Raw genomic sequence first — 15,341 nt, 5'->3', positions numbered from 1 at the left:
GCAAGGCAAGTATGTTACTGCTGAGCCTTATCACTGGCCCCAAACTGTTGTTTGCAGGTAAAGGGGAATAAGAAGGCCTCTGGGAAGATAGGAAACTAATCTCCAGTATTACGCAGCACGAAGGGAGTGTCTGGTTCCCCCTCCCCCCCACACACACTCATAGCCACTATAGCAACATTAGATAAACATATCCACAAGGAACTCTGAAATCATTTTATAAAACATCGCACAAGGTAGGGTTGCCATTATATGCTAGAAACCAAATAACATATTTGTGTTTTCAAAGTGTACTTACATCCTATATCTAATTTGTCCCATACCAAAAACCCTGGTGTGTGACAAAAAAAGGAATAATGACCCGGAGAAGGTAAGTGATGGATTTAGGGATACACAACAAATAAGGAGAGAGGGAAATGTTAAAGCCAGATCCCCAGACTCCCATTTCAGTGCTCTCTGCCAATAACATCACAGCCAAAGTTGAGATCTGGGGCGGGGAGGGCCACCCTCAGGCTCCCCTGGCTGGTTAAGGGAGAGAGCTTCGTCTGCTGTCTGCCCCTGAGAGGAGCTGGGCCGACTCTCTGGAGGAGATGGACCTGCGAGCTTTGCCGGTCAGACCCTGCCCGAGCTCTAATGGGGGAGGCCCCTCCACGGGCGTCCTCCCAGCGGGCACTCTCTGTGCGCAGCGCCTTTAGGACGTGCTGGAGATGCCCGAGTGTCAGCAAGAGTCTCCGGTCTTGTTCTTGCATCTCGGCCTAGGAGAGAGAACAAGCCCTTAAGCGGTACTTCGGGACCCTGCCAGCCACGCCCCCGCCATCAGTGTCTTATCTACAGCCTCGCAGATGCTGACCAAGACTCAGCTTCTCCTACTCCAAAGCGAAAAGCAAACGACTTACCTGTCAAGGCTTTGGTGAACGGACGAATGAATAAATCAGGCCCCTGGATAAATCAGCGCTCCAAGGTGAGACTTTGAGCATAGTTCTTTATCTTCACGATCATATTACTAAATAGTATTATGATCGTTTACAATCTGCTAATTATTCAATGCTTGCAGTAACTAACAAATTCTTTATTAAGTATTAAGTTGGTAATGACTTTAGGGTTCATTGAAGTGATCAAGGTTTTATATTAAAATGAGATTAAAATGAGGTGGAATACACTTAGCAATCAGGCCTTCTAGAACAGTGATTCTTTTTTATTTATTTATTTGTTTCCAAGATTTTTAAAATTGAATCACTGTTAGATAGACCCTTGCAAAGCTGTTCATGATTAGGTTTCAGTCACACAGTGTTCCAACACCCATCCCTCCACCAGTGTACATTTCCCAGCACCAATGTCCCCAGGTTCCCTCCCATCATCCCCCACCTCCTCCTCAGGCTGCCTCTATGACAGGCATTTCTCTCTCTCTCTCTCTCTCTCTCTCTCTCTCTCTCTCTCTCTCTCTCTCTCTCTCTCCTTTTGGGCATCGTGGTTTGCAATACAGATAAAGAACAGTGAATCTTAAGGCCAGGGGAACACTTAGATCCCCAAAACTCTTGCAAAGGATTATTGAGGTCTAAAATACTTGTATTAGGTGCTGGAGTGATAGACAGTGGGTAGGGCATTTGCCTTACACGCAGCCAACCTGGGTTCGATTCCCAGCATCCCATGTGGTTCCCTGAGCTCTGCCAGGAGAAATTCCTGAGCGCATGAGCCAGGAGTAACCCCTGTGCATCGCTGGATGTGACCAAAAAAGAAAACAAAACTTGTATTAAAATACTAAGATATTATTGCCTTGTTCACGTTCATCATCTTATAAGCATAGTGTGGAATTGTCCAGAAACTACATGGTATATGATATGATACCAGATTGAATACAGAATCAAACATGAGGACGAGGCCATTTTCTTTAAGGAAAACTTTAAGGAGATTAAATAGATGACATTTTTCATTGACATTTTCTTTGGAAAATTATGTAAAACAAAATATTCACTTGTAATGAGTTTATTATTATTTTTGAGAGACGAATATATAATAAATAAATTTGAACATTTTCTCTGTTGGCATTTTAAGTTCAGTCAACATTGATAGATATAGCTCTCACAAATGAGAGTGTTTTGGCTTTTTTTTTTGGCTTTTTGGGTCATACCCAGCGATGCACAGGGGTTACTCCTGGCTTTGCACTCAGGAATTACTCCTGGCAGTGCTCAGGGGACCATATGGGATGCTGGGAATTGAATCCAGGTTGGCCGCATGCAAGGTAAACGCCCTACTATCACTCCAGGCCCTTTTGGTGTTCTTGATAATTTTTACAGTAATTTTAAGAACAGTATTGATGTGACCAAGCCAGATACAGCAGAGTTGGAGGCAAACCCTGGGAATTCAGTTTACCCTTGGAAGCTGCCCAGTGGGTGTACCTACTCCCAATCTGTCTGTCTCCAAGAGAGAATTACTGTCATTATTTTAATTTTTTTTGGAGGGAAATCAGGGATATAATTTAGTTGGTAGGACATCACAAGTTTGGGTTTGATCCCTGGCACCAATGATTCAACAAACTAATGACATGAAATAAAATCAGTGGTCTTTCATGACACACTTTTGTTGAGAGATGTTGGCATGATAATTACACACTAGGAGACAAAGCCTCCCTGTTCCACTCCAGGGGTTCTACTACGGCCAAGAAAGTGGGCGGCTAGCAAAGTCAGTTTTGGGATAAATGTTTGGGCACTTGGCACTCACATTGCTCAGCTCGGGTGACACCTCCATAAGAATGGGATTGTCCCTGCCAGTCCCTGCGGAGATGTTGAGACTGTGTTTTCTCAACTTTAGGGATTTCCTCCCATACAATTTTTCCAGCTGACCTTCAGCACTGACTCTCAATGTGTGAACCAGAGAAGGCAATGAGGCATCCAGCCTGGAGGCGGTGTTCAAGTTGCTGGCAGACCTCTGTCTTTGGCCCTGATCCAGTTGGTTCCTGTAGGAGGGTGGTATCCTGGCTCAGAGCTCCTACAGGAGGCGCACTCTGGATGGATTTGCTCCAAGTCTGCGCTGTGCTCCTTTTATCCTCCTTCTGACCCTGTGCTGCTTGGTCTTCAGGTTGTGTCACCTGTCTACAAGGTGGCTGGCAGTTCCCTCCCCTCTCTCAGACCCTACCAGAGCTTGACAACTTGCATGTCTCCCAGATAAGCAGGGAAGATGCGGGACTGTAGTCCATCACAGTATTTAGGATGCTGAGTTGTTCTTCTGCTACTGCAGGCACAGATGCATGCTCGGTCCTTCCCTCACAGTCAGGTGGAGGAAGTCAGGTGGAGGAGGTCAGATGGAGGAGGTCACATGGGAGAGGTCAGGTGGAGGAGGTTGGGTGGAAGAGGTTATTTGGATGAGGTCGAGTGGAAGAGATTAGGTGGAGGAGGTCAGATGGAGGAGGTCAGGTGAAGGAGGTCAGGTGGAGAAGGTCAGGTGAAGGAGGACAGGTGGAGGAGGTCAGGTGAAGGAGGTCAGGTGGAGAAGGTCAGGTGAAGGAGGTCAGGTGGAGAAGGTCAGGTGAAGGAGGTCAGGTGGAGGAGGTCAGGTGGAGTAGGTCAGGTGGAGGAGGTCAGGTAGAAGAGGTTAGGTGGAAGAGGTTATTTGGATGAGGTCGGGTGGAAGAGGTTAGGTGGAGGAGGTCAGATGGAGGAGGTCAGGTGAAGGAGGTCAGGTGGAGAAGGTCAGGTGAAGGAGGTCAGGTGGAGGAGGTCAGGTGGAGGAGGTCAGGTGGAGGAGGTCAGGTAGAAGAGGTTAGGTGGAGGAAGTCAGATGGAGGAGGTCAGGTGAAAGAGGTGGAGGAAGTAAGGTGCAGAAATTCAGGTGGAGGAGATCAGGTGGAGGAAGTCAGGTAGGGGAGGTCAGGTGGAGGAGGTCAGGTAGAGGAAGTCAGGTGGAGGAGGTCAGGTAGAGGAGGTCAGGTGGAGGAGGTCAGATGGAGGAGGTCAGGTGAAAGAGGTGGAGGAAGTCAGGTGCAGAAATTCAGGTGGAGGAGATCAGGTGGAGGAAGTCAGGTAGGGGAGGTCAGGTGGAGGAGGTCAGATGGAGGAGGTCAGGTGGAGGAGGTCAGGTGAAAGAGGTTAGGTGGAGGTCAAGTGGAGAAATTCAGGTGGAGGAGGTCTGGGGGAGAAGGTCTGGTGGAGGAGGTCAGGTAGAGGAGGTCAGGTGGAGGAGGTCAGGTGGAGGAGATCAGGTGGAGGAAGTCAGGTAGGGGAGGTCAGGTGGAGGAGGTCAGGTGGAGGAGGTCAGGTGGAAGAGGTTAGGTGGAGGAGGTCAGATGGAGGAGGTCAGGTGGAAGAGGTTAGATGGAGGAAATCAGGTAGAGGAGGTCAGAGGGAGAAGGTCAGGTGGAGGAGATCAGGTGGAGGAGTTCAGATGGAGGAGGTCAGGTGGAACCATAATGAAGACCCACCAGTTCCAATCACCTGAGGAGCCCAAGGCTCGCTTCCCTGGGAAGGTCCCATGGGGAACCAGTGAGAGCAGGTACCCCTCTTGGTTTGACAGGGGGCAGGTGAGTGGGCCTGGGGACTGTCTCCCTCACAGCCTCCCACCCTGCCTGCTCTCTCTCTTAAAAATTAAATATGAGAAGATTGACACTTGTGTTTCAGGGACCAATAGACCCCTGCAGGAGGCCCAATGCATATGGGCGAGGGACATCACCAGCCTCAGGAAGCCTGTGAACCCTAAGAAGCTGCTGAAGTCCCTCGTGACGTGAGAAATCCCTGAGGACAATCCCTCTCACCAGCTTAAGACAAAGAACCAGGTCCCAGCTGATTAGATGCCACCCGGCAACTCAAGAGGTCATCGTGGTCCTGTCCTGCCGGTCCTTTCCTAGATCCAGTACTGGGACACCAATCTTAAGTGTCTTCCGAAGGTCCCAGAATGACCTTCTCTCTCTTGGCTAGGGTCTCCATAAAGGCCCTCCCGTTGATCATCGATTTGCTCGAGCGGGCCCAGTAACGTCTCCATTGGAGACTTTGTTGTTACTGTGTTTGGCATATCGAATACGTCACGGGGAGCTTGCCAGGCTCTGCCGTGCGGGCGAGATACCCTCGGTAGCTTGCCGGGCTCTCCGAGAGGGGCGGAGGAATCAAACTCGGGTCGGCCATGTTGGCCGCGTGCAAGGCAAACGCCCTACCCGCTGTCCATGTACTCTAGAAAGTGCCTCCACTGTTGGACTTGACAAAACTCCACAAGGAGAAGCAAAGAGCTGGTTCTCTCTGCAGCCAGCAAGGGGGTCAAGTGGTGGAAGAGTCAAGTCCAGAAGTGTTGGTGCTCCTGGGAAGTGTTAGCGCTCACAGGATAGAGCTTTGTCAGCAGCAGAATGCAGACAGGAGTGAGCTGGGCAGATGCACTGCCTCCTTTGCTCTTCCCTGGAGCAGATCCTCCAGGGGCCATACAGAGAACCCTGCAGCCACGTAGATGAGGTCCAGAGAGAGCCTCTGTGCGCCTCTAAGGCGCCAGGCTGGGAACCAAATGTACCACCTGCAGATGGCTGACCTTTGCCTCCAGGAACTCCCTGTTCCCTCCCTCTTACCACTCTGGGCTTGCACTGCCCAATAAATGGCCAGGACCCCAACTGCCAGGCTTAGTATTCTAGGGCAATGTTTTTAAGCTTTTCCCCAACCATGGCTCCTTCTGCCTTTGTTTCCTTCCTGGGCCCCCAGCATGAGCCTCTGTCCTGTCACTTCATCTCTTAGTCTCAGGCCCATGTGGTATCTCATTTACATGATTTTCATCTATGTCTCTCTGGGAATATCGTGGGGCTCACAGGGGAGCCACTGTCACTGTATCGCTGTTGTCTCATTGTTCATCAATTTGCTCTAGCGGGTACCAGTAACATCTCCATTCATCCCATCCCTGAGATTTTAGCAGCCTTCCTTACTCGTCCTTCCCAATGCTGCCGTATTGGAGGCTCTTTCAGGGTCAGGGGAATGAGGCCCATTATTGTTACTGTTTTTGGCATATCGAATATGCCACGGGTAGCTTGCCAGGCTCTGCCACGTGGGTGGGATAGTCTCGGTAGTTTGGGAGCCATATGGTCCCCAGTTGAAAAACTCTAGCAGATCCATCTTTGAAACGTTCAGAATAAGAGAAGGAACACATGGAGGGTGCGGGATCCCGGAGGAAAAGTAAAAAGAAAAAACAGGTTCCAAAAAGAGCCGAGAGCACCGGCAAGTTCCAGATGGAGTAGGCGCCGCATCCCGCCTCCCCCAGATGGAACCCTGGTGACCAGAAGCCTCTACAAACACAGCTCGAGTATGCGGGAACGAGGACTTTTTCTCAAATCTGCCAGACTACACCTCCCAGGTAACCTCTGATCCCGGAAGTCACGCCCACAGCCCGCCCCCCAGCGCCATCTTTGAAACGTTCAGAATAAGAGAAGGAACACATGGAGGGTGCGGGATCCCGGAGGAAAAGTAAAAAGAAAAAACAGGTTCCAAAAAGAGCCGAGATCACCGGCAAGTTCCAGATGGAGTAGGCGCCGCATCCCGCCTCCCCCAGATGGAACCCTGGTGACCAGAAGCCTCTACAAACACAGCTCGAGTATGCGGGAACGAGGACTTTTTCTCAAATCTGCCAGACTACACCTCCCAGGTAACCTCTGATCCCGGAAGTCACGCCCACAGCCCGCCCCCCAGCGCCATCTTTGAAACGTTCAGAATAAGAGAAGGAACACATGGAGGGTGCGGGATCCCGGAGGAAAAGTAAAAAGAAAAAACAGGTTCCAAAAAGAGCCGAGAGCACCGGCAAGTTCCAGATGGAGTAGGCGCCGCATCCCGCCTCCCCCAGATGGAACCCTGGTGACCAGAAGCCTCTACAAACACAGCTCGAGTATGCGGGAACGAGAACTTTTTCTCAAATCTGCCAGACTACACCTCCCAGGTAACCTCTGATCCCGGAAGTCACGCCCACAGCCCGCCCCCCAGCGCCATCTTTGAAACATCTCTCTATATACAAAGTAATCAATGAGAAGTAAACCACCCAATCTTTCTCCCTGAAAATCAGAGTTAAGTTTGGAGCATGGCCACAGCCCTAGAAACACAAGGACTTAATGCAGAAACCAGCAGCTTAGAGCAGAAAAGTGAACGGACGATGAGTTAACCCAGGCCATCATTTCTGCCCAGAGGGGAAAAGGGTGTTGCCCCATTCGCCCTCTCTTCTCTGGAAAGAAGGATGGCGGCCGCATGGGAGCCTTGTGGACAGCAGGTATGAGCCGGGGGTGTGGGGGAGACTAAAACCTCATGGGAAGGGGGGCGTTCCGGTCCATCCTTCACGCCCTACCGAGGTCACCAGTTGCCCCCCACGAGCGGCTCTCCAGCACGGCCACAGCCCCAGAAGCACAAGGGCTTAATGCAGAACCCAGCAGCTTGGAGCAGAAAAGTGAAAGGACTATGCGTTAATCCAGGCCATCAAAGTCTGCCGGAGGGGAAAGGGTGTTGCCCCATTCGCCCTCTCTTCTCTGGAAAGAAGGATGGCGGCCGCATGGGAGCCTTGTGGACAGCAGGTATGAGCCGGGGGTGTGGGGGCGACTAAAACCTCATGGGAAGGGGGGCGTTCCAGTCCGTCCTTCACGCCCTACCGAGGTCACCAGTCACCCCTCACGAGCGGCTCTCCAGCACGGCCATGGCCCCAGAAGCACAAGGACTTAATGCAGAACCCAGCAGCTTGGAGCAGAAAAGTGAACGGACTATGCGTTGATCCAGGCCATCAAGTCTGCCGGAGGGGAAAGGGTGTTGCCCCATTCGCCCTCTCCTCTCTGGAAAGAAAGATGGCGGCCACATGGGAGCCTTATGGACAGCAGGTATGAGCCGGGAGTGTGGGGGCGACTAAAACCTCATGGGAAGGGGGGCGTTTCGGTCCGTCCTTCACGCCCTACCGAGGTCACCAGTTGCCCCCCACGAGCGGCTCTCCAGCACGGCCACAGCCCCAGAAGCACAAGGGCTTAATGCAGAACCCAGCAGCTTGGAGCAGAAAAGTGAAAGGACTATGCGTTAATCCAGGCAATCATTTCTGCCCAGAGGGGAAAGGGTGTTGCTCCCTTCCGCCCTCCTCCCTCTGGAAAGAAAGATGGCGGCCACATGGGGGCCTTGTGGACAGCAGGTATGAACCGGGGGTGTGGGGGCGACTAAAACCTTATGGGAAGGGGGGCGTTCCGGTCCGTCCTTCACGCCCTACCGAGGTCACCAGTTGCCCCCCACGAGCGGCTCTCCAGCACAGCCACGGCCCCAGAAGCACAAGGACTTAATGCAGAACCCAGCAGCTTGGAGCAGAAAAGTGAACGGACTCTGCATTGATCCAGGCCATCAAGTCTGCCGGAGGGGAAAGGGTGTTGCCCCATTCGCCCTCTCCTCTCTGGAAAGAAAGATGGCGGCCACATGGGAGCCTTGTGGACAGCAGGTATGAGCCGGGAGTGTGGGGGCGACTAAAACCTCATGGGAAGGGGGGCGTTTCGGTCCGCCCTTCACGCCCTACCGAGGTCACCAGTTGCCCCCCACGAGCGGCTCTCCAGCACGGCCACAGCCCCAGAAGCACAAGGGCTTAATGCAGAACCCAGCAGCTTGGAGCAGAAAAGTGAAAGGACTATGCGTTAATCCAGGCCATCAAAGTCTGCCGGAGGGGAAAGGGTGTTGCCCCATTCGCCCTCTCTTCTCTGGAAAGAAGGATGGCGGCCGCATGGGAGCCTTGTGGACAGCAGGTATGAGCCGGGGGTGTGGGGGCGACTAAAACCTCATGGGAAGGGGGGCGTTCCAGTCCGTCCTTCACGCCCTACCGAGGTCACCAGTCACCCCTCACGAGCGGCTCTCCAGCACGGCCATGGCCCCAGAAGCACAAGGACTTAATGCAGAACCCAGCAGCTTGGAGCAGAAAAGTGAACGGACTATGCGTTGATCCAGGCCATCAAGTCTGCCGGAGGGGAAAGGGTGTTGCCCCATTCGCCCTCTCCTCTCTGGAAAGAAAGATGGCGGCCACATGGGAGCCTTATGGACAGCAGGTATGAGCCGGGAGTGTGGGGGCGACTAAAACCTCATGGGAAGGGGGGCGTTTCGGTCCGTCCTTCACGCCCTACCGAGGTCACCAGTTGCCCCCCACGAGCGGCTCTCCAGCACGGCCACAGCCCCAGAAGCACAAGGGCTTAATGCAGAACCCAGCAGCTTGGAGCAGAAAAGTGAAAGGACTATGCGTTAATCCAGGCAATCATTTCTGCCCAGAGGGGAAAGGGTGTTGCTCCCTTCCGCCCTCCTCCCTCTGGAAAGAAAGATGGCGGCCACATGGGGGCCTTGTGGACAGCAGGTATGAGCCGGGGGTGTGGGGGCGACTAAAACCTCATGGGAAGGGGGGCGTTCCGGTCCGTCCTTCACGCCCTACCGAGGTCACCAGTTGCCCCCCACGAGCGGCTCTCCAGCACAGCCACGGCCCCAGAAGCACAAGGACTTAATGCAGAACCCAGCAGCTTGGAGCAGAAAAGTGAACGGACTCTGCATTGATCCAGGCCATCAAGTCTGCCGGAGGGGAAAGGGTGTTGCCCCATTCGCCCTCTCCTCTCTGGAAAGAAAGATGGCGGCCACATGGGAGCCTTGTGGACAGCAGGTATGAGCCGGGAGTGTGGGGGCGACTAAAACCTCATGGGAAGGGGGGCGTTTCGGTCCGCCCTTCACGCCCTACCGAGGCCACCGGTTGCCCCCCGCGAGCGGCTCTCCAGCACGGCCAGGACTCCAGAACACAGAAACCAATTTCTTAACTATCTGACTTTCAGTAGAAATACTTCCAGGGTCAATAGGTAAAATAGCAGAAATCCAAAACCAACATTTAATTCTTGAACCCAGCTGTAGAAAGCAAATCACTTCACAATGCTTTTTCAGCATGTCTGATTTGGGGGGGGTGTAAACTCTAAATAATAGTGGTGAATCTTTTATTGAAACAATGAATCTAATCAAAGCAGATAGAGTGTTAACTAGAATTCATCTGCTTCACAGGGACGGAGAGGGGTGGGGGGTGGGGTTTTATTGGGGTTCTTCATGGTAAAAAATAAGTATTGGTAAAGGGAAATGTGTTTGATATTTGCATGACTGAGACATAAACCTGAAAGCTTTGTAACCTTTCCCACAGTGATTCAATAAATAAATAAAAAAAAAATAAAATAAAAAAAAAATAAAAGGGTGAATACAGTCAAAAAAAAAAAAAAAACTCTAGCAGATCCAGACGAACACCAAGGATGGCCTTCATGCTGGCCTGCGTTAGGCTGGAAGCAGCCTCAGTATATATGCCACGGTGGAGACTTATATGGGCTCCTCGCCACATTCTTACAATCAGCCCTGCAAGGCTGGCATTTTTGTCATCCACATTTAATGACAAGGACACCGAGGCTCAAGGAGGAGGAGGAGGTAAAGCTAGTCTCTGGGAGTCACAAGCAGCCAAGCCCCTGCATAGCGGGGACTTGGCGTAAGAGCAGCCTGACAAGCGCCCACCGAGGTCTTTCTATATAGGCCATGACCCACTTATCCCAGCACTCGGGACAGTGATGTGCACTGCATGGTCCCAGAGCATCCCCTCGCCCCCTATGCCTGCTGGACCTACACCCCCCACCTGTGGTCTCCACCCCAGCCAAGGGGGAGGTTGGGAGGGGGAGGAATCAGGGAACTTTGGGGGTGATGGGAGAGAGTCAAAAAAGTCCAGCCTTACCAGCTCCTTTCTCAGCCATGAGAGCATCTGCTGAAGATCAGGGTCTGAAGCATCTGTGGTTTTCATCTCCATGTCCTTGGGAGAGACCTTCACCTGGTGATGGGCCAGAGGGACCTTGGACTTGAATCGGAGCTTGACTTCAGGCGGGAACAGATGCTGGCTTAGTCCCTGCAGATGGAGTGAATGAGAGCGGGAAGTGACTCCCATCGGAAAATGCAAGTTATCATTTTTTTTTAAAGATTCCAATGCTCTGAATAGAATAAGAAGGTGAGGGGGAGCTTCCGGTGTGTGGACCTCTGTGGGATCCAGAGTTCTCAGGGGTTCCAGAACCCAAATCTGATGCCAACAGGACCACAGAGATGGTGAAGGTGTGATAACTGTGATTAGGAGAACAGTATGTCTGTGCTTGTGCATGTTACATGACATGCATATGTAGGCATATATATGAATAAATATGTAGAATTTCATTTGGGCATGATGTTACATTTGTACCCTCAAATTTCTCTCCTTGGGGCTGGAGCAATAGCCCAGTGGGTAGGGCATTTGCCTTGCACACGGCCGACTTGGGTTCGATTCCCAGCATCCCATATGGTCCCCTGAGCACTGCCAGGAGTAAATTCCTGAGTGCATGAGCCAGAAGCAACCCCTGTGCATCACCGGGTGTGACCCAAAAAGCAAAAAAAAAAAAAATTTTTTTTCTCTTCATTCCTCATCTGTTTATAGGCTTGAGATGACAGGCACACTTTCCAAGTACCCCACTTCCTGGAAGTCATGAGACCCATTTCTAACAAGTGAGATGGAGGCAGAAAGTACTGTCATAATTCTAGGAAATAATTCTTGGGCCTGCCTATAAGGGAAGGGATGGGATTGGCACTTCCCTTCTATTATTCCTTTTTTCTCCTTTCTGCCTTGCATGTGGATATGTTGCCTGAGGCAATCATTTTGCAATCCTGACAAAGGCTGTGAAGACAAGAGAGTCTGGAATCACCCCGGGTCTCCTGTTACGTGAGACAGCATACCCCATTAATTTTATTGGGCACAGTCCTCACTGCATCCCAGGAAGAGGGAGAGAAGGCTGGAGGTATAGGATGCAGTGAGACAAATCAGGACACAGAGGTTTTTTGGTTATTTGTCTTGCAGAGCCTGAGAAGGAACCCAGGCTCTCACCCATGCAAGGCAAATGCTCTACCACCAAGCTTCAGGCCTGCCGCTCGGATCGGGACTCAGTAGGAAGAAAGTGGTGCTTAGAATTCTCCTGAGCAGTGGACTCTGTCCAGTTGCCTGTTGAACACTGCTGAGGGACATGGGGGCTCCTTTTTGTTGGGAGGGGGTGGGTTACACTCGACTGTGATCAGGGCTTACTCCTGGCTCTGCACTCAGGGATCACTCCTGGCTGGGGCTCGGACCCGGGTCGATGCTCTGTAAGGGCTTCCCTGCTGCACCATCTCCACTGCCCCACAATGGAGCTTCTTTCAAGAGCACCCTGGGCAGGGCAGGGAATTGGGCTCTGTACAGGAAGCTGGAACTCCTGCGTGTGACCCAGGCTCTCTTAGACCCTGAGCTTCATCCTTTCTATCTTAGGTATAACAAGGCTCAAAAGAGTTGTGAAAATGAGTAGTAAGAAACATCCCATTCCTTCCACACAGGGATTCACTCACAGTCTCGGGTGTATTCTGATTGCCACATGCAGATAAAAATTTAAGTGCCATTTCTCCCGGTTTAACTGTTATTATTGTTGTTATTGTTGTTATTATTTGAGGCAATGTACATTCGTGCTCAGGGTTTACTATACCTGGTTCTGTACTCAGGGATCACCCCTGCAGGTGCTAGGGGGACACTGTGTGGTGTCCGGGATCAAACCAGGATCTGCTGCATGTAAGACAAGTGTCAAAACCCCGAATTCTTTCTCCAGCTCCCTGGCTGTCACTCTTCAGAGCCAGAGAGTATCTGAGAAACCCTTGCCTATCACCTTCACACCATGACCAGAAATGAGTGTTGTTGGACAGACCCTCCCTCTAGGCCAGGAGTCAAATGACCTTGTCCTCCTGGGACAACTGTCTGAGTCAGTGATGGGAACGAGACTGCTCTCAGGGTGCCTGTGCTCTGGTGACAATGTGATGCAATTAGATCTTGTTACAGAGACAGCAAGGGTGGGGACAGATAACCAAAGCAATCTAATTTAAATTTTTAATTTAAACTTGTAAAATATTTTAAAATAAAATTTTTTAATCAAAAAATTTTACCTAAAAAATAGCCAAGACAATTCAATTGATCATTTTTAATTTAAAATAAAAAATTAAAAAAATTTTTTTAATTAATTTTTTTTTCTTCGTGGGCCATACCTGACTATGCTTAGGGCTTAGTCCTGGCTCTGTGCTTAGGGGTCACTCCTGCTGGTATCCCGGAAACCAACGTGTGATATAAGATATTGAACTAGGATTGGGCACATGCAACAAGAGCACCTTAATCCCTATGCTATCTCTCTGACTGACTTGTATTTTTTTTAATGTTTTGGCTCATACCCAGCAATGCCCAGGGCTTACTCCTGGCTCTGCACTCAGGAATCACTCTTGGCATTGCTTGGGGGACTAACTGGGATGTTGGGAATGGGACCCAGGTCAGATGCATGCAAGGCAAGTGCCTTACCCACTGTACTATCCACTGTACTACCAGAGAGATGATACAAATAAAACCAGCTCTTTGGTTTCATTTGTTTGTTTTGTTTTGGGGTCATATCCAGCAACGCTCAGGGTTTTCTCTGTGCTCAGGAATCATTCCTAGTGGGATCAAGAGACCATATGGGGTGCCAGGAATCAAACCTGGACCTGCCTCTTGCAAGGTAATGCTTTACCCACTGTGCTATCTCTCTGGCCCCCAGCCAACTGGTTACTTTATTTTATTTTATTTTTTGCTTTTTTTGGGGGGGTCACACCTGGTGATGCTCAGGGGTTACTCCTGGCTCTGCACTCAGGAATTACTCCTGGCGGTGCTCAGGGAACCGTATGGAATGCTGGGAATCAAACCCGGGTCGGCTGCATGCAAGGCAAATGCCCTACCCGCTGTGCTATCGCTCCAGCCCCTAACTGGTTACTTTAAATCTCACTTACATGGGATATAATAGATTCAGATAACGGGAATGGCTAAGGGAAGGGATGGGTAATATGCATACACACGTATAGGCAGGCAGACAGCGCTGATCTCTCCTGTCTGTGGACCGGACTGACAGGCAAGATCTACAATGAAAACAAAATGACACAGATTGGCAGACGGTGTGGAGGAACGATGCAGATTGACAGATGCTGCAGATGGCAAGCAATGCAAGGGAGCACCAAGCATTGAGAAATGGCCTGGGTCCAGGCAGGGCTGCACAGCATGCAGCCATTGTGATTGTTGTCCCTGATGCAGAGGCTCCCAAATTCGTGGCCACTGCAACTCACATCAACACAATCACTCGAACTGTAAACCAAAAGCTAAACAAAACTATGCTGGACTGTGCAGATGTGAGCCTGCTCCCTGGGCCTCTTAAGGTTCTTCTTCTAAATTGGCTAGGTACTGGGGCATGTTATTCTCTTGGCAATAAAAAGGGGGTGAAAAAAACAAGTGGAACCTTGAAGGGACTCTTAGGTAGACCTTAGAACTGCCATGGTATTATTTTGGCCACATGCCAGTTGGGCCAAGCACAGAGCTGGATGTGACCCCCCAAATAAAACAAAACGAAAGAAAGAAAGAAAGAAAGAAAGAAAGAAAGAAAGAGGAAGAAACAAAGAAAGAAAGAAGAAAAGATGTCAGGAGATTGGAGTGTTAGCACAGCGGGGAGGGCATTTGCCTTGCACGCAGCCAACCCATGTTCGATTCCCAGCATCCCATATGGTTCCCTGAGCACCACCAGGAGTAATTCCTGAGTGCATGAGCCAGGAGTAACCCTGAGCATCACTGGGTGTGACCCAAAAAAGCAAAAGAAAAAAAAAAAGAAAAATATGTCAAGCTTTACACGGGAGCAACCCAAAGAATGACAGCAGCAGATATCAAGAGGTGAAGGGCTGGAAGCTGGAGCATTGTCGGGAGCCAGTGGCAGGAGACCCCAAAGCAACTAGGGAGAAGGTGATCTCAGAACGAAGTAGAATAAGTGGCATGGAATGATCATTACTCCGGATCTGGTATCGAACTAAATCCTTGGTATACATAAACATATCTGGCCTGGAGGCTCCAGCCTGGGAGATTGCACCAGTGGTAGACCATATTACCTAACATGTGAGAGGCCCTGAGTTTGATACCCAGCACCACATGCAGGTCATTCCCCGCCCCACCAAATGTCGCCCAGGTAACCCCCGAGCACTGACTCCTCTGCTGAGCCCACACTGTTAGTCCAGAGCATTTCTGGGTGTGGCTCCTTGGGACCCCTGAGAACTGCTGGCTATGACCCCTATAAACAACATTCCCCCCCAAAAATCTCTTTTGCATTTCCCAAACCATGTACTAAGACACCCCGAAGCACTGCGCAAACAATTTCATTTTGAGAGAAACACAGTAATAGCTGTTGAATACTAAATAAGCTACTAACATTAAGTTGTTTTAAAGTTATTGCTTAGCAAACAATCGTTCATTCTTTGGGCATGGTGCCCTGTGAAAAATTACTGAGATATTAAAATTTCTATGAA

The 15,341-nt window shown here is 50.5% G+C and overlaps 1 protein-coding gene across 1 annotated transcript in view; it reads right to left on the bottom strand.

Moving 5' to 3' along the window:
- Positions 1-523: 523 nt before the first annotated feature.
- CUNH20orf202 (chromosome unknown C20orf202 homolog) overlaps positions 524-15,341 on the bottom strand; it is a 28,247-nt gene continuing 13,429 nt past the window's right edge. Inside the window, 3 exon segments of the mRNA XM_056107885.1 lie at positions 524-607; positions 609-752; positions 10,684-10,851. Of these exon segments, the coding sequence (XP_055963860.1) occupies positions 524-607; positions 609-752; positions 10,684-10,851 (396 nt within the window).

This window comes from Sorex fumeus, unplaced genomic scaffold (assembly GCF_029834395.1).
Source record: "Sorex fumeus unplaced genomic scaffold, SorFum_2.1 ptg000178l, whole genome shotgun sequence".
In the NCBI taxonomy this organism is placed as follows: Eukaryota; Metazoa; Chordata; class Mammalia; order Eulipotyphla; family Soricidae; genus Sorex; species Sorex fumeus.
This window is presented reverse-complemented; position numbering and strand designations above follow the sequence as displayed.